At 35.3% G+C, this 22749-nt stretch overlaps 1 protein-coding gene across 10 annotated transcripts in view; it reads right to left on the reverse strand.

Annotated features, from left to right (window-relative positions):
• Positions 1–42: 42 nt before the first annotated feature.
• Positions 43–22749, reverse strand: part of IRAG1 (inositol 1,4,5-triphosphate receptor associated 1) — a 115027-nt gene continuing 92320 nt past the window's right edge. For 9 of the 10 annotated variants that reach the window (XM_040608780.1, XM_040608787.1, XM_040608788.1 and 6 more), the window contains 12 exons: positions 22207–22285; positions 19432–19552; positions 16741–16771; positions 15511–15651; positions 13587–13718; positions 12695–12836; positions 11990–12039; positions 9964–10071; positions 8837–8904; positions 5798–5917; positions 4763–4894; positions 43–3453 (listed from right to left, as the gene is read on the reverse strand). In XM_040608780.1, coding sequence (XP_040464714.1) covers positions 3210–3453; positions 4763–4894; positions 5798–5917; positions 8837–8904; positions 9964–10071; positions 11990–12039; positions 12695–12836; positions 13587–13718; positions 15511–15651; positions 16741–16771; positions 19432–19552; positions 22207–22285 — 1368 coding nt within the window. In that variant the 3' untranslated portion in view covers positions 43–3209. The remainder of the gene's footprint in view (positions 3454–4762; positions 4895–5797; positions 5918–8836; positions 8905–9963; positions 10072–11989; positions 12040–12694; positions 12837–13586; positions 13719–15510; positions 15652–16740; positions 16772–19431; positions 19553–22206; positions 22286–22749) is intronic. The other variant, XM_040608785.1, reaches the window with a different exon arrangement.

Genomic DNA, 22749 nt, shown 5'->3' on the forward strand with positions numbered 1-22749 from the left:
AGCGCATGTAAAAACCAAATCTTTAAGGTAGCAACACTGAGGACTTTGAAACCATACTTTTATTTCAAAACTCAAGTATGTGATACTATACAGTACAATACCAGCACACTTGTGCAAAATCTTACAATATTACAAAATTAAATATGATACACAAAAATAGTGACCTTTTAAAATTCCTTTTACTAGAAACATCTGTGCTGTGCAGGAAAAACAATAAACGTGTCTTGTTAAAGCAGAAAAAAAATATTGCACCTCAAGAAAACTATTTCAGTGTTAATTGCATAAATAATAGTTCTACTTCCTGTTAGCTGATGTGATCTTTGAACACAGAAGTTGCTGCGGTTTTTTTCCAGATAAAGCAAACTAATATCCAACAGATAAAGTTACATTTAGAATAGTTTTTGAGCTCAATCTAGTTTCCTATTAAAAAAAGGTGTCTTCATTGACTAACTGAAAAATATAAGCAAAAATATTTAATGTGCTGTTAGTCACTGTGGTTCATTATTTTTAGTGGATAGTTTGCTCAAAGTAGTTATAAAAAGAACAACAGTTTTTTAAAAAATAAACTTTATCTTAATTTTTTCATCTCCATTAAAATCTCTTGCCTCTTTCAGTCCATTCCTCACAACAATTAATATATTTGAGGTTAAATTATACTTGCCTTAGACAAGCAAGTAGTTCACTCCAAATCAGTACAACTACTTACAGAAATTTGCCCTTGTGCACTAAGTCCACAAAAAGCCAGTGTGCTGAATTCTGAGAGAGGATGGAGGCCTCATTCATCCACTGACAAAAAAACACCCCAACTTAGCACATGCTTAACGTTAAGCATTTCAAGAGTCCTACTGATATCAACAACCTCCTACATGTACTTAAAATAAGGTGTTGGACCCACATCAGAGCAGATGTAAGGAGTGAATTAGTTTGATTATAGGCACTGTTAATTGTTTTTCCTCAGTGCAGCCCAACATTTCCACAATCACATAATCAAATATGTGCCATATTTTTTGGCATAGAGCATTCTGAATCTGCAGACTGATTTACCTTCAATTTTTATTGCCTTTTTAAGTTACTAACACTATTTGTAAAGAATATTAAGTTAAAGTAGCTGATTTTAATAAAGGAGTATTCAAAGAGCAACTGAGAAGTTTCTTCAAATACTGAAAGCATGTGAAATGTCACAGGAGTTCTTCATAGTCAGAAATTCTAACTGAGCCAAACAGATACCACGTAATTTGCAAGAAACCTTCATCTGTCTTATTCTTTACCAATTACAATTTTAGACCGAATGACACTTCCCCATTATCCTTTTTGAACATCCTTAAGCACACTATTCCTCAACAATACATACTTTAAAATAAAAAACCAAATCTCCCAATTTCTTATAGACTTCCCCACCCCATCCCACCCAAAAAAAAGTGGTAGTGCTTTTTTCCTCCCCCCCTCCATATAATTGTCTCTTAAGAAACATGTGGCTAAAGATGTAACAAACAAAATTCACCATCAGGATATTTGTTACTAGTGCCAGGTATGTGAATTAAATTTCTGACTGAGTTAGTAAATCTGTTTTCTTTGATAGATAGTTTGAGGTTCAGTGTTTACACCAAAAGAAAACAAGACAATACTAACTGCATCTGAACTGAAATTACAGTACTTCATAACACACTCATCCTTCAGTTGGTAAACAGACCTGTTAATCAGTCAGAAAATGCCAGAAGAATGCAAGACACAAGTGCAATCAAGTGTCACACAGATTTTGATATTGTGGTTAGATTCAAGGATATAGCTATGGAAAGACAAACATAGTTCATCTTCAATCAGAAGTAATGTTCAGCAGGTACCTGTGGTATACCTTAAGTGACAAGCATTTTGGTCTCAGCCCTAGGTGGTGCGGTTTTTTACAGGTAATGGCTTAACCATTTTGAAATTGCTTGCCTAAAAATTTCAGGCTTTCACATTCTAAGAATTCACATGTCTAAGAACTCAAAACTCCCAAACAGGCAGAACTGTTGAAAATTCTGGGCAAAAGATTAATCTGCCATGACCTGATAGTTTAGCTTTAGAAGTGTATCAGAGTAGTTATATACTTGACATCAGATTCTGAAAATGAACTACTAAAAACATGCAGTGACCTCTTTAAAGCCTGCTTCCACCCCGGTTCATCTACGCATTGGCTGGGTTTTGGCTGTATGCAAAATTGTGTTCCTCCTGCAGATCTCAAAGTATATCTATTTCCAGTACTAGCAGTAGTAGAGCAGAGTCCGCTTAGTGTGATCAAATGTATACAGAGGTTTGAGGACTTCTTTATTTAAATTAAAAAAAATAAAAAATTGAAGATTGCTTTCCACATCCAAGACTGCTGTATTTTGGGCTTAGGCAACACATCTAATTTTCCAGACAGCAACTATGTTTTGCTGTAACCAGTATTAGCTCTGAGTGGAGTGGCATACACAAATTTGTTGCAAAGCATGCCCCTTTGATATATCCAAAGTTTCCAGATATATTTGACAATATCAGCTGTGCCACTTAGACCTCATTTTAGGTTTTGTTGTGTATCCCATTTAAAAAAAAAAACAAGTGGTGGTCCCCTTCTTAAAGTATATCATAAAACACATTTATGCATGTACTTAGTATTCCATTTAAATAATGATATGGATAATTCCTCTTATAAAATTACTTTATCAGCAAGGCATTTGGTCTGATAATGTAATTATAACCTTCCATAGAAGAACTTCTATTTCCACCCAATAATCATGAATAAGGAAATTAATTAGACTTAAAACCGAAATGACTTAAATGCCATTAGTACTTCCAACAACCACCAATAAATTCAGGAAATGCAAAGTAAAGCAGTAACTGCAAATGCAGTTTTAATAATTTCTGTCAAAAGCATAGCAGAGATGTCAATGTCCTGTGCAAATCATTCTTTTCAAAGTCTTGCTGGTTGCTGATTACTGCCACAACCTCATAATGATTCAGTATTACTTTGTATCAGTCATTTACAATGAGAGGACATTTAGCATTATTCATCAGATTTTGGCATTTTGGCAAGGTATGTTCACAATGTATCCCCAAACCTGATGGTGTGGAGTAACTAATTTGTCTAACAGATCACACTTAACAGCCGTAAGGATGACTAAGCACTACCTTGAACAACAGTGGTCTAATATGCATACTTGCTCAGGTACCATAAATACATGGCTGTTCCTTTATTGTTCAGTGCGTTGCTCATGTTGAAATCCTGAGTTCCACCAGGAATACTGATGGGCAGTAGAACAGCTGGCCTTCCCTTCAGGTCCCTCTGATTTTTCATCACAGGAGTTGTATGAATGGTAGATTCCCAACACCACAGCAAAAATTATTATCGCAGCCACTACAAGCCATACCACGTTCCAGTGTTTACACAGCTTGGGGTACAGTATATGTAAATAATTAATGATGACTTCAAGTCTGCTGTAAAATTAAAAGAAAACTGTTATATATTAATCATATGCAAATTTATTATCTTAAGCTTTTCAATTTGAGAAGTTTCATAGATGTATGGTGCACCATCTTTCTTCCAAATACAAACACCCTGTCAAAGAAGAATCAGACTGTTCTCCCAAGAAGAGCTGTACATTCAGATATGGATGATGTTTGCAGCACGGCTGAAGACTCTAAACTTGAATTCTATTTCTCCCACCTGTCAACTGGCAAATCTCAGAGCTTGACAAGATGTAAAATTCTGCACTATTCACAGGTTGCTCAACTGAACTAAGCATTAGAATGTGTTGTAAACGTTTCTTCCTAAGAGTTTCATGACTAGTGAGTTGACTGTCCTTCTGAACACGGCTGAAATCTCATATTAACAGATGTTTATAACCATAATGGTTATGGTATGGAAACAGATTCTTCTGGATCAGATTTGGACCCTACCTTAGCTTGGGATTGGAACATATTACTTGCTTTGGCCAGCGTTCAATTTCTCTCTAATGCAAAATTCTCTTTGCCTTTAAAATGCAGAAAACTGCAGGTACATTGACTTGGGTGGTAGAACCACCAAGAAGAGTCAATAATTAACTCTAAGAAAAGTTGAAAATGTCAAAAAAGTTTTCCAGTTAGGCATCATATGCTTCAGGTAAGACAATAAGCAGATGGTTCAGAAGTCCCCAGTATAGACAAAGAGCACTGGGTACAGATGAATGCAATAAATCTGTCACACTGCTGAAAGGCACGAACTCCATCCAGCACAGCGCTGTTCTGCTGCATCTACAAAGCTTCCAGAGGGAGCAAGAACCTGCCTGCCCAAGTCAGAGCAAGTCCAACATAGCTGAGGAGCTTGTCTTACTGTGCGTTCACTTTGCAGATGTATGGAAACACTCACCTGTGAAGACCCTTTGGGAATGACATATGTCACAACTATGGGCATCAGATTCCTGAATTACAGCTTTCATGAGACAATGCGTGCCTACTGAGAGATATATTCTGGCATCTAAAGAACTTTTGTGGACATTTTTTACCTCAGATCAAAACCAAATCCCATCAAGATGAAGCATCTTGATGTCAACATACAATTTTAGTTGAAATACTGAAATGAAAAGTTTTGCATTTTGCAATATATTATCTCAGAATATGTCTTTCTGTGAAAATACTGTTAATTTCAAATATGCTTCCCTAATTTGGAAGAAAATGCATCAAGATAATAGTATAAAACACTTGGTTGGGTACTACAAATAGAAAAAAGTGCCTCCTCTTGTACGGACAAATTACACCACTGTCTCACCTGCTTTTCAGGTTTTTTATCTCATCTTCATTTTCACTTTCTTCATGTTCATCATGACTTTCTTTGGGTGTCTCTTCATCTTCTTCCTTCAGTTCCTGAAGTTCTTTGGTTTTCTTCAAGCCTTCCTGATAGCTTTAACACACAAAACATTTTTCTTAGTCTAGTATGCTGTATAAGCCTGTTCTTATATAATGAAAAATTAGCTTTATGTTTAGTTACATGCAATAAAACACAAGTAGTAGTGTTGCATCACTTGGGCAAGAGTAATAATTAACTAAAGACCACGAGTATGGCATACAGACAGCCACTCTTCCTTAACAGCAGATTACGTTAGCTCTGTTACCAAATTTATAATCTTGAAAAAGAAGTCATAGCCCTCAGCACAGCACAACTGTCATCTATTTTAAAAGTGTTGGTAGGTATTTCTCTATTATTTTTCAAACATTTTGAACACCCTGTAGTTGTTTTTTTCCCTCGGAGAACAAATGCAAATCAATGCAAAAGACAGATGGCTTGTTGGATTCTGCAGGAGAGAATCAAAATTTTTGTCTCACTTTGTAAAAAGTTCTTTGCTTGACATTAAGAAATAAATCCCAAAGCTGTTAATTGCCCAAAACATGCTGGTAAAGCACTTTGTGACACAAACAAATGAGTTTACTGCAAGCGTTGATACTCTTTACTCATTTCCTCACACACTTTTAAGAATAAACGTTTTAGAAAGTTGTCTTGGATTATCCTATCATGAAGCTGAACACTATTGACGTAAGTACACCCCACCCAACTCAGAATCTCTGGTATAACGACTCTCCCACATTTTAGCTAACATTAATAAAGGATGAAAGTGAACAGCTACAATGCAAACACAGTAAGTGAAGCTCACTCACATTGCTTCCCACATTGCTTACATTATGACCATCTTCTAGGAGCTCATACCAGTTATGTCACTCATTTTTCATTTAAAATTACATTATAAAAACATACGTCCTCATCTGGTAGCACAAATTTACAGATCTAGTTCACACAAAATATTCCCACCCTTTGTTATATGCTTCCTCTTCTATCTTGGCTTTTGTTTCAGGATTGATCTCTTCCAACCCACTCTGTGTCAGAACAGAAGTAGAGGTGTCACAGTCAGGCTCTCCATTAGTCTTTCCACTGCCAAGAAGACAAAAGAAACAGACAAATAGAAAATAACACCACTGAAATGTACTGTATTTGGAGTATACTACTGAAAACAAGAACAATCACACACAATTTTGTGAATCCTGATTTTTCTTCTTTAATGTACATTGAAGAAATGAAATGTCTTTCAAAAGAGAAGAAATAAACACTAAGCAAAATTTTAGTTTCAAAATGTTCTAATTTAAGAACAGTACTTGATATGTTTCTAAGGTATTAAAATTGCATTTTATTTCTTCTTAAAAAAAAAAGCCACCCCCCACCCCCCCCCCCATCTGTTTCATGGCTTATCCGTGGTATTTATTTGCTGTTCTGGAAAAATGTCCCTTAACTTTCTAAAAATCACCTTAGAAACTGTAACCTGCAACATCAGAGGAAAATAATAGTAATAATAAACCATACTAATTTAACAAAACATTTTTCTTATTTGTCTTTTACTCCCCTCTGCTGACTTTATATGCTGAACTGACGCACAGATTGAAAAAAATACAAACACATACACAGCTTTTGTCACTAAAACTTCAGTAAAAACTTTGAGCATTTAGACTAAGGATAAGCCATTGTATATTGCTCTCTGCAGTGCTCACCTGTCCTTATTTATTTAAGTCTGGGACAAAGAGTTTAAGTGATTCAGACATGACTTAGCAAATCTATGAAACTGAAGGTTTAATAAGCTCAACAGTTCAACTTCTAGAACCAAACCCTTTTGTAAGCTTTATTTTTCTGGCACTAAAATCTATGGCAGAATAATTCATCCTGACTGACACTATTTGTGGGCAATGAATTTTCTCTCAAGAAGTCGTATTAACAGTAGACATAATTTTCACTTGGATTTTAAAGAAATCAAGAATATAAGCCTGAAGTGCTTAAATATACCAAATCCTGCTGAACTATGTAATTTTACACTATTACAGCAGCTGGCCCATGCATACGTACTTATGCTCAAACTTGGATGTCAAGTTCTGTTACTTGATAACATGATTTGCTTTTTTTAAGATCCAGTAACTAATATTGGTAAGGGAGGTTTTTTTTGTTGGGTTTTCTTTTTTTCCTCTAGGATTTCTGTACAGTTTCAAAAGATGGTCTAAATCTTACAGAATTCTGTTCAATTGTAACAACTAGTCCATAGTTCACCATTTTTGTTTTCCCAATTGTTGCATATTTTCATTCTTAGTAAAGCACAGAGATAAAACAAAAGATATTAGATAATTTTTTTCCTGCCTCAGCACTAATCTAAAAGATGTGGAGTTCAGTATTTGGTACTGACTTCTACATAATTTAAAGCTTTTAATTTGCATGTTTAAAGCACCCTAACAAACTTTAATTTAAATTAGTATTGCAGATATTTTATAGTAATATTGTAAACAGCCTAAACGGTCAAAGTAGCAGTAGTAGCAGTAAAGACTACAAAAAAATCAATGTGATGTTTTACTAAGTTTTACTTCTGAAACATCAGCAAGCAACTTCCTTAGAATGTGCAACATTTCCTGAAAGAGATAAGTATTTGAAAAAGTGCCTGATTTTTTTTTATTTTCCTTTTTAGGCTGATTATGTGTACAAATAAATTATTTACACACACAGGTTTAAAAATTCAACAGTACCTGTATCCATAATGGTAACTGTTTACAAAGACCTTGTAGAACAGCTTGAGTATGCCTTGCCTTCTGTTCTCATCTCAGTCCCACATGTTTTCAGATCTGTATTCTATTACTGCAGGGGCTTTACATTTCAATAACTTGTATAAAATTAAATAGCATGTCTACATGAATTTCAGCTGGAATAACTTAGAAGTTCTTTCCAGAAATATGTAGATGCACATGATTCCCAGCAGAGCAATTCTTCGCTTTCTTTGCTCATATAACTATTATTCTTGCTCTGAAAGTAGTACAATTTAAACCCCTGGAGTTACTTATGGAACTACCATGGAAAATGGGTAACAATAGCATACCTTAATCCAGCCAGGGCATCTACATCAACAGCAAGTAATACAGAGTCAAAAAGGCAAATGTTTTAATGGAAAAATATTTTTGCTATTTATAGGTACTAGAAAAATACAGATATTGAGGTATTTTCTTATTACTGGACTATTAAAAAAAATCTCCTCTTTCATATCTGTATTTTTTAATTTTAAAATGCAAACTTCTCTCGCTGTTATAACTAAAATATGAGGTTGTAAAAACTAAAATTTCAAACCTAATGTTTTAATTTAGTGCAATGCTCAAATCATTTTATACTAAAAAAGAATCACTACTTAAACATTGTTTTGACTTCTGCAAAATTCTGATTATCTAGTATTATGATAAATTACACTTCTGAGTTTTGTATACTTATGTTTATTCATATAAATTTAAAAGCCTACATGACACTGGATATCATAGTATTTCAAAATATGATTCTTATAGCTGGCCATATGTTCAAAAGGCAAGGGTAGAACACAAACTTCTATTACTGGGTTAGTCAACTTAAAGAACCTGGGGTTGCTCACTGACAACTTCAGATACAGCATTATTTTGTTCCAGGAAATAGATTTAAAAAAATAATAAAAAAAAATGTATGTGATAGTTTTAGTTTTGTCAAGTTCTGAAGGCAGGCCTACTCAAATGTGTAAATGTATGATCTTCTGCTGAATTTTTTACTTGATGAGTTCTAATGATCATAGCAGGCTCCATTTAGTTCTGCAATATTGCTTGTAAAACTCTGAACACGAAAAGAACAATATGATGGTGACACAGAAAATACAGTTACCAGATCATGAATCAGCCTAAGCCAGTGTTGTGTCACTGATTGCAATATCTTATGCCTTGGTATAACATCTGTTAGGAAAGATAAAATTTATATAATTTTCATTTCATACCAAGATTTAATAGGTAATGAGATGGCCTAGACAAAACTCACTTTTCTAAAAGTGCTGGCAGAACAGGAGTAGATGTTAGGTTGCTCCTTCCATTACTAGGTGATTCAGACTGTAAGTGAAAAATCACAATAAATGTTACATCCATGAATTAATTTCAAATGAATCTTCAGTAAAATGACAAAGTCAATGTGCTGCTTTTCCCACACCCATGAACAAGGTATCTTCAATATGGAGCTTCCGAATTCCACTAACCACAGTAAACAACAGACCTGCACACTAAGAAGAATTTTCTATGACATTCCCTTCTACCCTGCCTACTTCTTCCAAGAAAGTCTTTCTTCTTCATATATTGATCACTGAACAGGAAAATTACTCTCTTGCTTCTCTCCATATTATCCTAGGAACATTGTTAGCTGAGTCTTCAATGGAAAATTTTAAACATAAATAAATCACAATAAACAAACACACTTGGATTTAGTTTCTCAGCAAAACTCCTCATTTAAATAGTCCTACATTTTTAAGAGCAAACTGCATGATTTTCAGGTTACGTGCCATCATATCTCACCTCTGAACAGTTGATATGCCTTGCTGTTTTCCTCCAAAGCTTTTATATAGATCTATTAGGTTCAGATTAGATTCTCATTTCACTTATTAACATTTTATAAACAAAAAGTCAAGGCAGAGGCTGGTAGCTCCACTAATCCCAAATCACCACAGAATCTCTAAATTTGTACCACATGCATTTCTGTACATTAATTGCATGTTTTCCTGTTTAGCCGACTTCTTTGGCAATGAAGAGAAGCAGTCCAATCATCTTCTATGGTTTCTAGTTAAAATTTCTCTCTCACAGTGGACAACTATTTTTGCTACTTCTTTCCAGTATGTTACTACAGATGAAAAGGCAAATTGCCTCACCTAGTGTCTAATGCCTCTGAATCACCAGCTAGCCCCATTCAGGGGTGTCCAAAGTTATCATTTATGGAGGAAGATTCTGAAGGCATATGTCCCTTACACAACAGGAATTACCTTTGCCCATTCCCTTCACTAGGATGGAGTCAAAACAAGTAAAACCAATGAAAGGGCTTATATTTTTGAATAAATATGGCTTGGCCCCATGCAAAAGTGGTTTCAACAAAAATAGTATCTTTAAAATGTTGGTTTTACTTACCAGGGACGGCACTGAAGGTATAGGTGATGCTGTTGGTGACTGACCAGGAATGTTTAAGGAGTTAAATTTAGGAACAACAGCAACACTGACTCTCCTCCGAGGCATGTTCTGTGAGAAACAACATACTTTTTTTCCATCATACAACAAAACAGACTGAAGAACAAGTTAATAGGTGTGGCAAAGATGTAGGTTAATGTCCATTGGGAAAAAGGAGATTTGGGAGCAAAATTAAGATAAATGACTGTCAGGGCTGTGGTTTTCCCCAGAACTTCCTCTAGTACTGTCTGGTATGGCAAGTGCTTAGCGTGAAATGAGGTGTTGTATGGAGAGGCTACTCTTTTCCTTCTGCACTGAAAGCCCAGTAGTTGAAGTCACACAACAGATATGTTCCGAGTTGATATCGTCAGTTCTTATTAGAAGCTATTATCTTTGGTTAAACCAGATGTATAATGATACTGGGAAAAGCACCAGTGTTACAATGACCGGAAAAAAATGAAGTTACACATGAAACACTTATCTTGTTATGTACTCATTATGATATACTGCATCTACTATGATATATTAATTATTTCTAAACCTAAAAACTATAGCTTACAGAAACAATAACATCCGCTGCTTCCGCAAAAGAACAGAGCCTTCTCCCCCACCCTTGAGTGGTTATGATATCTATCTAGCATCATGCATCATTGCTTACATTTCCCAAAGACCATGGAAATTCTTTATATGATAAACACATGGTAAGTGTACACAATATATTCTATCTCAAGTAAACATCATCTAAGTTTTTGCTGTCATTAGGTAAGTAGCCAAATGGTTCATCCCATGATATACATGTAGTAAAATCTACACATTCAACTGAGTAAAAAAAAAAAGCACTTATAGCATCTAATAGCTTCATTGCATATCCAAACACTTCTAAGATTCTGCTCTAGATAACTTTACAAGAAGGGAGGTAAACACAGATTTAGTAAATACATAGGAGTTACCTACTCCACGATCCTGCTTCTAGACAAAACCAACTATAAATATACATAAATGACAGAGGTTTACCTAATACGCTCCTGAAAAGCTATACTGGGGAGTCAGCAGCCATACTATGCAATCCATTCCAATGTTTGGGGTTCCACCCCCCCACACCCCTTAATTATTTGGACTTGTACTTGTCTTTGTTAAATTTAATCTTTTGGGGGGGACTCTGTTTCAACTTATCTGATTATCATTCTGAAATGCAGTCTTGCCCTCAGCATGCTCTGTGCTCTAATTCTTTCTATCCAGCACTCAGAGGTGGCAGGAACAAACTAAAGAATGACAATCCAGGCAAATAAAAATATGAAAAGAAGTAGTAGACTGAATATAATGCCTCTGAACACCACATTTCATAATGGTCACATTGGCACTTGGCTCTCTTAAATCACTGGTCGTTTTAGGAAACTTTGTAATAAACTTCATCTCCAACACTTGGAAGTTCTGCAGACATGGAACACTGGCCACGTTAAAGTTATTAAATAGTTGAGCCAAAACAATCTGAAATAATCTCTCACTCTGAATGCTTTGTCAAACCAAACAAGATACTTTGATGCTAACTGAAAAATTAGCCCCACTTAAAAATAACTGTTTACATCTACAGTACTCTGAACATGATCTAATTCTTAAGATAACAAAAATGGTATGATCATGGAACTACATAGTAAAATTTGATCCAATGTTCACCTTCCTCACTGAGGAACTATAAAAAAGCACAGGACCTAAGCCATTCTCTGGAGCACAGGTGTGTGGCTTGGAATAGAATTATTCTTAAATAAATAGGTCCCTTTATTATTTATACTTCATAGCAAGTATTAACGTTATTGCACAAAGTCACACTTAATGTATCCAAAATTACAAAGCACTTGCACTAAATCACAAGAAAAACATCGAGAATTTACCAGCACCACATTTTGAACACAGTCTATATGTGGTGGTATGCAGACAAAGAAATTTCACTACATATAATATTAATTTAATTTCCTTTATATTGTAGAAATACCTTTCCAACAGTAAGAGACATGGATCTAGATGAACGAGGTACTCCATCTTCTGTATAAAAACAGTAGAAAGAAACCAGTGTTAGACTATATGAGTACCTGTAAACAATACTAATAGAGCCCTTGCCTGTATTTCAAACTCAGGTATAGTGTCTTTATAAAGGTCTGTAGTGACTGCATATTTATCTGTCATACAGTTCTGGTGTCAATTAAACCTGTAGAAGAAATCTGAAATAACTGCAAAAGATTGAACCATTACGGTCATTACTGAGATCATGCAAAAGTCCACTATGCCTCCATATACAAGTTTTTGCAAAAGAAAATAGTAATTTCAGTTTCCAGCAAACTAGGAAAGAAAAGGTTGCAAAAAGAAAAAAATCTTTTTAATAACAACATTTTGCCATCATCTGTCATCTAAGAGGTACTTGGGTCAAACCTATGGAAGCTACACGTATGCGCAAGAGGCCTATGAAAATGTCATTGGATTTCATCAGAATTTGGTGATAGGCAACAGTGATTTTAAATCAATGTACTATAGCATTAAGTATGGTTCATATGAAATATTTTATTGTATCTGTAACTTTTTGAAATCTACTGTAGATCAGAACTTCATGAACAGGTTTCATGATTCTTCAGTTTTTAACATTATTAGCACCACACCTCTCTGTATAAATGCAGGACAAACCCTTAAATGTTAATCTTTTTACCAGATGCACCATAGCTTCTGCTAGAATTCTGATTGGCAAGTTTCTTGAACTCCATTAGTTCAGCATGATCCTTTTCATATGTTCTTTTCAGATTTTCCACATACTGCATCATTACTTCTGTTGCCTTTGACATACGCTTCTCCTAAAGAAGAGAAGGGGAACACGCAGGTAATCTCTACACTTCTCAAACAAATGATTTGCTTCTATGTCTGTGTTCCCTGTCAGGGCTAAATCTGGAATAGTTGTTCTTCAAGAAATATTAGTACCTCCCTGACTGAAAATTTCTAAGCTAATAAGAACACAAATGCACATGTATTCAGATGCCCACAGAATATCATAATTTATTTTGTCATATGTTTATACAGTCTGTGTGCCCGTCTTATTAGTTATGTGGTATATGCACATTTGTTTTCAAACCCTCGGAGGTCTTAGTCACTGGCATCAGTCTAGTTACTTTAGAGAGCAGAGGCAACAGTCTTGAATCTGGGGCAGTATTGCTGTGTTCTCATTTATAGTTGCTCTGTTCTTATACTCTTAATAGTTGTCTGACAAAGCTATTGCCAAAGGCAGGTGAATAAACTAGATGAGCTTTTTGACCCAGAAAAGTTTTCTTATTAGTGCTGCACTGATTTTAAATAAGTTTCTTGCAATGCAGCTATAGTTCTAAATAATATATATGGTCCTATTGTGTAGCTTCATGGATAATCTTCTTCTGTTTGAATTCTACTTCCAGGGTGACATGGTGTCTTATCTGACATCAAAATAAACATTTTAATCTGTCAAAATGGCAAATAAAATTCAAAGGGCTAATATAACCTCCAGCTATGGCTAAAAAAAAGCATGAGTGAACATGTGCAGCCAGGATACGTGTTAGACAGAAGGATGTTCTTACCTGCCGAATGGCTCCAACCATCTCAGCCCGACTGGATAGTCTAGCAGCTAAACGGCGCAGAACTGCAATATCTTCCAATAGCTTCTGGTAAGCTTCTCTGTGTTCATAGTGATGCCATAAGTGAGCTGAAGACTGAAGTGAAAACACACAAGCTTTATCATCATGTCTTGCCACTTTTAGTTCAGATGAAATAGCCTGAGCCACAGAAGTGTTCTAGGCAGAATTATACACGGACAGATTAGCCTCAGAGGAGTGCCACCACTGCCACCACAGATAACCTAGAGAGTGCTGCTGCTCTGTTTCAGAATGGTGCTTCACTGCATACTGCAGGCATACCTTTCAAGGAGTTAAAAAAGGCTAAGCACATTTGCAATATTTTCCTTTTGAAATTAATGATGAATCATACCTCGCTACACGTGAACTTTACAAATTATGTTTATTTGAACTAGTACTTACAAATGACTGCTGAAACACAAAGGACATTTTAATTTGCTAGGCACAAGGTATTAAGAAGGCCACTTATGTTCTTTCAGTTCCATGCCACTTCACTTATTTGGAAAAGAAGATATTAGAGTCTCAAGAATTCCAAATGTAAAAGAGTAATAAAATATAATACAGCCTGTAAATCAAATGGCAATTACAATTTCTTAACCAATTTTTGTCAATCAATAAACACATTTATGCACTGGTTTAATATCATCACTTTGATAGCCCAGATTAATTCTGAAATGCATAAAAGCATGTATTTTCCTTGGCATTAGTTACCAAAAGCAAGAGTGAATTTAGATGTCTTATGAGCCAAAGCCTTAGCGAACACCTTTTCACTGAATGAGTTTTCTGTTCACAGAAAAGTTTGATATGAGAAAACCTGATACGATTTAATAGAAATAAGTGTCAAATCTAACATACTTTTTTCAGTCTGAAAACCCTGAGATTCATTAGGTTGTTTCTGCTTGCTCCTTAAACACAGAGCAGAGGGAAGAGCAGCAAAACATTTAAAAAACGTCTTTTCTTTCCCCCCCCCCCCCCAGCAACAACTGATCTGGAAATACAGATTTGAAAATCCAGATGAAAAGAGATAAACATAACCATCTTTTTTTAATTGTATCCTTTCTTACCCGATTATGTTCTTGATAAAGTAAATGGGAGAATCATTATGTCCTCCTAACTATTTCTCAAAAGTATGGTAGCACCTCCTTGTAATATGCAAATGGTATTTCATTTAGCAGCATTGTATCTAAGCACATCTTCCTTTTTTTGCAGAAAAACATGTGCAGCACCTAAGCTGACACTTCTCAGAATGTGTCATTTCAGTTAGAAAATCCAGAGAAAGCTGGCAAGAAGGACTGAAAACTACTGCTGATAGAAGAATATGAGGTACAGCTGGAATGAAAGTGTGTTCAGGCCCATAACCTGATCCTGAGATGGCATGTACTCCTGAAGTAATCCTCGCTGTTTCCTTTTCTATACCCCCTTCTATTACCTGCAGTTAACAGGTCTTTCAAGTCACAAATCTCAGGACCCGGGCTTCAGATCATTTCAGTGTCTCACCTAACTGGACACCTCATATTTACTGCTAAAGGACTTGCCCAAGACAGCATGGATCAGCAGCACTCAAATTGCAGTGCTGAATGCTCTTAGCTCTGTCACAGGTTTATTCCAAGAACTGAACAGCAAATTCATAGTGTTTATTCCTGAAATCTGCTAGACGTAGGGCAACATCCTCTGTACATTTCCAGCAATGGCAGCTCACTCTGGCAGAAAATGCTCCCTTGTGTACAGCGGTAGGCAGCTTACAGCAAGGAGCTTGAGCAGCAGAAAATTAAGTTTTGGAGCTGAATTTACAGTAGGTCTAGGCAAGCACAGCCACACCTATTTCAAATGTATGTACACTTTCATGTACACTAAAGTTCAGTTTTCTTACCGTAATAGCTGCTTTAAAGTTTTCCAGTTCCTTCTCAGCATTCTCCTCAGTAAGATTTCTCTCTCTCTCTGCTTGGTTAATTCTAGATTCCAAGGTGTAACTATCATTTCTAAAGGCCAAGGAAAGTTGTACAAATACATTCTGTTTGGATTAAAAAAAGGCACTTTTAAAATAAGCATAACAGTAATATAATTTCCAAGAACAACTTAAGAATAAGGTACTTGTTTAACAAACTTTGGTGCTTAAATAAATATTGAAACAGAAAATTCAAAAAATATTTTTTAAATTCAGTCATTTCAAAAATCACTTCTGTTTACTTCCTCTAAAAAATTAATAAATGTGTTGCTGCCTCTCTTCCTGAATGTTTTTCTGGGAGATCAGTAGAGCAGAGACACAATGAAGGAAGTAGCCTACCAGAAGTAGAATCACAATGGATCTGTTTTCTAGCTGGACTTCCTCCAAGGGTCCCCAAGGTTTTTAAACAGATAGTCTGTGCAGAGGAAGTCCAGCGATGAGCTCACCATTAGCATTGTTTTACCTAAGGGATAAACACCTACCACCGAAGCCAGCAAAAGATGAAGTGCTAACATTATTATTCTCTTACACCCTGCTTTTAAAGATTGTTTTCTTTCTTTACCAGATGCATTATTTCTTAGGATTAATACTTTACAAAGCACAAGGCACAAACAGTTCTATTAGATTGGAGCTATGTAAATAAAGATTTTTTTCCTTGACTGGTGTGTGAAGAAAAGAAGAAAGCAAGCCAGCCACTAAAGAGCAACCTGCAAAAAAAATCATTGGCTTGAACTGAAAAAGTAAAAATTATGTAAACTAACTGCAAGATATAATCAAAAACTGCCCCAAAGCTCCTATTGGCCAATACGAAAATGCAATTTTACTCATTTAGTTTCTGGGCTCATTTAAACTCAATTTTTTTACTACTTTCAATACACTATAATAATTTCCAAAATGAATGTGTATTTTATTATGAAGAATGCACAAACAAGCATTTTGCTTATTCCATCTCTAAGGTTTTTTTTACAGTTTATATTGCCTGGAATAGGTGCCCACATTTCACAAAATTGTTATTTTGACTGAGCTCAGTATGTCTTTTTTCTGAGAAATTATTCTTTTGAAAAAAAATAAATATCCCATAACATCCTTAGACTTACAGTAACCACTTAAAATTGAGCCATACCTCTGAAAAAATGAGTTTAAAAACATACTTACCTCAACTTCTTTTTCAGTAAGTGGAGGGGAGCTAGAAATAAAAGCAAAAAATTCACATTTTAATTATTGTTGTCTCAAAATATAAAGCTACTACAAAAGCTGGTTTCTTTTGGTGAAACAGTATTTAATTAATGCAACTGTACTTGTTATGACTAAACATCATGGGTGTTTTTTTTTAAAAGCAATAGCACAGTATCACCAGAGTATTAGCAATAACATGCCAAAGTTTCTGGCAACTGCAAATACTGCTGTCTGCACTACATTATGATAAACTGCAAGTACAAAAGCAAGACAGAAGTTACGCTTCTGGAGCTGTGGCTGGCTTTATACACTATACTTTCGTCTATTATCTTTACCCACTTTCCTTCTGTTAACAGTTGAAACCTCATGATGATGATCACAGATAATCACAGATGGGCAGAATACAAAACACAGCTCACTGTATACTGAACTATCCTGTTTTGGCTGCTTGGTTAGACACTAGCTAACAACGACTCTGACACTAACAAATGTTTGAGTTTTATGAGTTTTCCACTACAAGAATGATTACTGACTATACAAAAACTAGAAACAGTTACCAAAATACAGTTTCATAGAATACTATCAAAGAAATGAGATAGACAATATTATAGCACAAGATCTCACTTAGAGGCAGTCATCCCGTGTGTTTGAATTTACAAGTTCTTATTCCCTTTAATTGTTCCAAAACACCAGACAGCCATTCATTTTTGTGCAAGTGTATAGAAATGAGAAACACCTGAAAGAAAGGACAGGAGCTGCATATACAAATTCTAGTGGATGCCAGTGAGAGGAGTTGTGGTTGGCATAACTATCATGCCCTGTGCAGACATACTTTCATAAAATGCAAAGGTTATTGTAATTTCACTGCACCATTAATCCCAAATATAGAAATCAATGCATGTGGTGTCCATAAGCAGCAGATTTTTCTCTTTGGGTAGAAAAACAGTGATACTTAGGAGTAGTGACTAGAAGAAGGGAGGTCAGTACATCATGTCCCCTTGTGCTGGAAAACCATTTTGTGCCTGAAGTATTAGTATTTATCACTTATTCTAGGAGAAAGCTAGTAGAAGTGGTCCTTCTAGAAGGAATTTCAAGCATCTGTGTGTGTTATATTACACAGAACAGAGTGATGGAATTTGTGTCTTTCTTTTGGCTGTGAACTTTCCGAGAAACTTATTGTAAGAATGAAAAGTTAAACGTATGTCTATTGAATAGATTGAGCCAACTGATTAAAGAATATTACCTGAAACCAGAAGATCTGTGTATTATCTGATTCTCAAAGCCAGTTCAGCATTTACCCATTCTGTACTTAGCTATGAAATTACTTTTCTGTATTTGATTACAATCAAGCAAAGGTCTCTTAGAACTTCTTCACCTCATGCATTCATTTATATAAAATTTTGTATGTAATAGTTCCTTCAAAAAATGTTAAATATTCATTTCATCTGCACAGAGAGCACTTACTGACTGTCTCAAATGATTGAAGGGCTCTGGTATTTATAGTATAGAAACACACGGATGAATTTAGGAAGCTCTGGCCAAATATGTTTGGAATTGTTTAAATGTCTAATAAGCATTTTTTTATTATGGTTTATTTCTCTCAAAGAAAAGGTTTATGCAGAAATATGGAAGACTATTAGTTTTACTCTAACCAATACAAAATAAAATATGCTTAGTCTCTAAAATTATCAGTGATGCAAGGGATGCAAAGAATGTGGTGATAAATGCTTCATTTGAGCTTTCTTCCCTATATCGCTTGGGCCTGAGCAAAATACAGACTTTTGTGCCATTTTAAACATAAACCTCCCCCCTTAAAAGGAAAATTCCACTTAAATTCTGTCAAGAAAATGTTAAGTTTCAATAGCAGTAAACTCAAATCAGAAAAAAAAAAAGGGTAATTCTAAAGATCTGGACAAACACCTGGCAGGTATAGTCTATTATGACTCTACCTCAGAGAGTATGGACCAGAGCATTCCCTTCCTATAGTTATATTGCATTATGCAATGACAGCTCTAGTTTCAAATGATCTCTCCTATGGTGCTAGCCTACACATCTATAACGTGCAGACATACTGTTTCAGATTGTGTAAGAGTGAAAGGAGAGACTCCTGAACCACGGCAGGTGTTAAGCAATCTGTCGATAAGCACCTTCTTGCACAGCCCAAGATCAGGGAATTCATGAGTGGGTCCTACAAATGTGTTTGCAAAATAAACTCCATTTCCCTGAAAAATTGTCACCTGTAGAAAAATTGCAGAATTCTTACATTCCCAAATTTTACCACGGGAAAGCACTACCTGGACCAATTATTTTTCTGGGGGAAAGCAATACTAACATTTTCAGCATCAATTTATATCTGTAGCAGCAATCCTGAAAACCAGGACTGGATGACTGGTGGGAAAATTTGTATAAAAATGCAGTTGTAGCATGCAGGTCTGGTTTCAGACTTTTTATGTAGAACTCGCAAACTAATTTTAAAAGTTGGCCAGTCACTGGAAGTTGGTGCACTCCTCAAAATTTTTCAGAAAATCTGTGTTGCACATTTTAAGATGCAGCATTTCTCTACTTATATGGATCCCTTATCAATGGAACTCCATTTTAAAGGGAGTTCACTGGAAACAATTACTGTGCCTTCCCCAAGATGATGTCTTTCTACGGCTAATGACCTTTTACCTTCCTGGAAGTGATTTGTGCACTCGTAGTTTTCGCAGCAATACATCGGGAATGCTGGGCATGACATCGGAGCTGGTTTTTGTTTCTTCCTCTTCAGTGGGGGAAGGGAGAGGCGAAGGGCCTAAAGACATTTTCAGATAAAATATTTTATGTGTTATTTTTAAAGTCATGCATTAATGTATTAATAGTCAGCATCTCAGAGCCAAGTAAGACCTTTTAGCCTAACTGTGTCCTTTTTAAGTCACTGAAGCTTTCACCCTAACTCTACTGGGAGAAAAAGTGAACAACAAGGAAAGGTCTATCGTTTCATGCAGAACGTTACTTCCTTTATTGCACATGGTGATTCATCACTCTTCTTTACTGAGTAAAGATCTCCTGTTGTCTTTTTGAGCAGTGACAAAACTAATCAGTACAATTGCCATCCTTTCTTTAGAAAGGCTGAAGTAATATGTGCTCTGACAGTCTCTAATGCACTGAAAAATAATTATTTAGTATTTTTCCTAGAATTCAATTACTAGAACATCTAACCTAACATTGTGCATTTGTGCTTTACCAGTACAGTTACATCATTTCTGCAATATTTTAGCTTAGATTTTGTAATAGTGTACTGTCATTTTCTAAGGTTTTAAATGCCACCTACCAAGATCAACTCTAGTATAATGTACTATACTGCAGATTTTGTGCACTATTTATGGTGATAAATGTACAACATGTACTTGTTTTCACTGCATGTTCATTAAACCGGACATAAGGTTATAATTACATTCTCTACTTCTGTCACTTGCATAAAGACCAAGACATGGCTCAAACTTTTTAAAATTCATGTTACTGAACTATATTTTCATTTTATTTAATTTCATGTATAGTAATTCCCTTAACTCCTCCTGTCTTGCCAGAATTTAATGAAGGACTCTCCTATAGGAAAATCAGGTTCTCCAGTCTGAATCTCTGATGTAGGAAGATATCTTTGTACAGCTCTCCTGTTCATTTGGTGTAACAGAATGATCCTTACACTTGCAAAACAGCGTGAAAAAGACAAAGTTTTGTAAATGTGGAGAACGTTAACCTGTGAGACAGAAAAGAATGGGAGATTCTTTCTAGCTACATTATAGATCTGTGCACTTTCTTTGTATTTAAAAAATGCACTACTTACTTCAGAACAGACGTGTGTGTCCCCATAAAAAGCCAGTCTGACACCACAATGTCTCCAGATCTAATATATTGTGCTTATCTAAACTGTAGATGTAAAGTTGTGTTTACTCAGATGATCACAATAACTTGGCATTGAAAGCAAAACATGATGGAGCCAGTATATTTGATTCATAATAGTAATAATGAAGTATCTGGCTATTTCCTATTATTTAAGTAAAATTACTACTCCATTTGAAAAGCACAAGGTGGCTTTTATGACAATGTAAGGAAGTAAGTCTCCCTAACAAATGAACTCAGAATTTGACCCCTCACTTGTTTTCCCCACTGAGGACAAGGAGTTGACCCTTAATGTCCTGGCTATCATTCAGATAAGTTACTATCAAATAAAGCCTACTAAATAATTTCTGGGAAATCATGTGTTAGCAGAGTGACAGGAATATTACTACATATCTAAGAATGCAAAGATATAATCAGTAATACAGAAAGAGGACAAGAAGTCTCTTTTAATCTTGTTTCACTCAGACTGAAGATGAGCCTGTTTCCAGAGATAATAGGAGATACAGTATCTCATCCATCTCCCTGTGTAACAGAAACTTTAAGGCCTTATGAAACAGTCCCAAAGCAAATCTATGAATTAGCAAATTGAACAGTACTAGGAAAAATGGAAACTGTCCTTGGATCAAATCTTGGGCAAAGAGTTTCAGCTCCTTTTGTATTAACCTTTTCCATTTCTGTTAATGTGGCCTTAAGAACACTCTGAACAAGTTCTGACTTAAGTTCTTCCAAACGACACAGTTTTGGTTTAAATATTTTCAACTGATTGCTCAGCACCACTGCTATTTAGTTCTTCCAGGTATTGAATTGTCCTCAGGACTGTATCTTTGTTCTTTATTTCTGTTCTGAATCTTTTTTAGATACAGCCTACAGGCATCAAATCTCATGTGCTTGTGTTACACTGGAAAAACAATTTGGTGCCAGATTTCCATTTCCTCATTTCTGTAGCATTTTAAGCCTTTTCTTTATTAAAAACCACAGAAATTGAGCTTCTCCACATCTTATTGCAAGGTATATTTTCCCAGTCCTTCAATTACATTTATGCCTCTTCTCTGGCCTTACTCTTACCTATCCACAATGACGCAGAGCTGTGCACAAGAAGTGAATATGTCATTTCTATATTTGCCACACATATACTAAAAAAAAAAAAAAAAAAAAAGCAGGAATAAAGCATTCCACCTCTTATTCATGTTTTCAAGGATCAAACTCAGACTTATGGCTACAATATCTTGCAAAGGTCACATCCATCCAGTCCATCACTGCTGGAACTTTTTTCAGAAAGTCACTGAAACTTGTGGCAGTGCTCCGCCTATTAAGTACAAGGTAGACTCTGTTCCAGGTATGTATCTTTTCATTTGGTTGTAATAATACCTACAGTATCTTCTTGGCCCAGATCATAAAGAAATTCAAGTGATCTCTCTTTTTCATCATTTACTACCTTCCTCAAGGACTGCTTCATTATAATTACTATTGCAATTGAAGAAAAAGACTTTTTCCCCCCCTCCTTATTGGTCAATTATAAAAATCACTGTAAAACAAACACTCCTTCCAGGTTTTATGATACTGCACCTTTTTCCTGTTCAGCTGCTTCACTAAGTTCAGGAAGTTTAAGTCCAACTAAATTTTGATTTCTCATCAAAATATGCTCCTGTTAAGAAAAACAGTAACATTTCCAAGTAACTTAACTAGAAATCTCAATTTAAATATCCCTGCCACATGAACACTAAATATAACATTTACCTTAGTCAATAAACATAATGGAGATGTTTGTATTGTTTATATTGTTATAATATAATAATGTATGCTACACTGCATGGATACATGTACATTCACACACATGCTCTTAGATATTACATATTTCAAATTTCATACATGCATTATTTAGAAGAATTCCTGGTCATGCAAACAGAGATTTACAACATGTGCCTCTTACTCAAGTAGAAAAATTGAGTTTTGGTAAATGAGAGTTTTAGTAAATAAGAATGAAAAAAACAATAGTAGTAAGTATCCCAGAAAGGAGAGAAAATTCAGAAAATCAGATATATACGTGAGACTTTGCCACTCAGACTGAAGCTTGGTATGCTACAGCTGCAAGTTAATACTTCACTGTTA

Source organism: Falco naumanni, chromosome 10 (assembly GCF_017639655.2).
Source record: "Falco naumanni isolate bFalNau1 chromosome 10, bFalNau1.pat, whole genome shotgun sequence".
Classification (NCBI taxonomy): Eukaryota; Metazoa; Chordata; class Aves; order Falconiformes; family Falconidae; genus Falco; species Falco naumanni.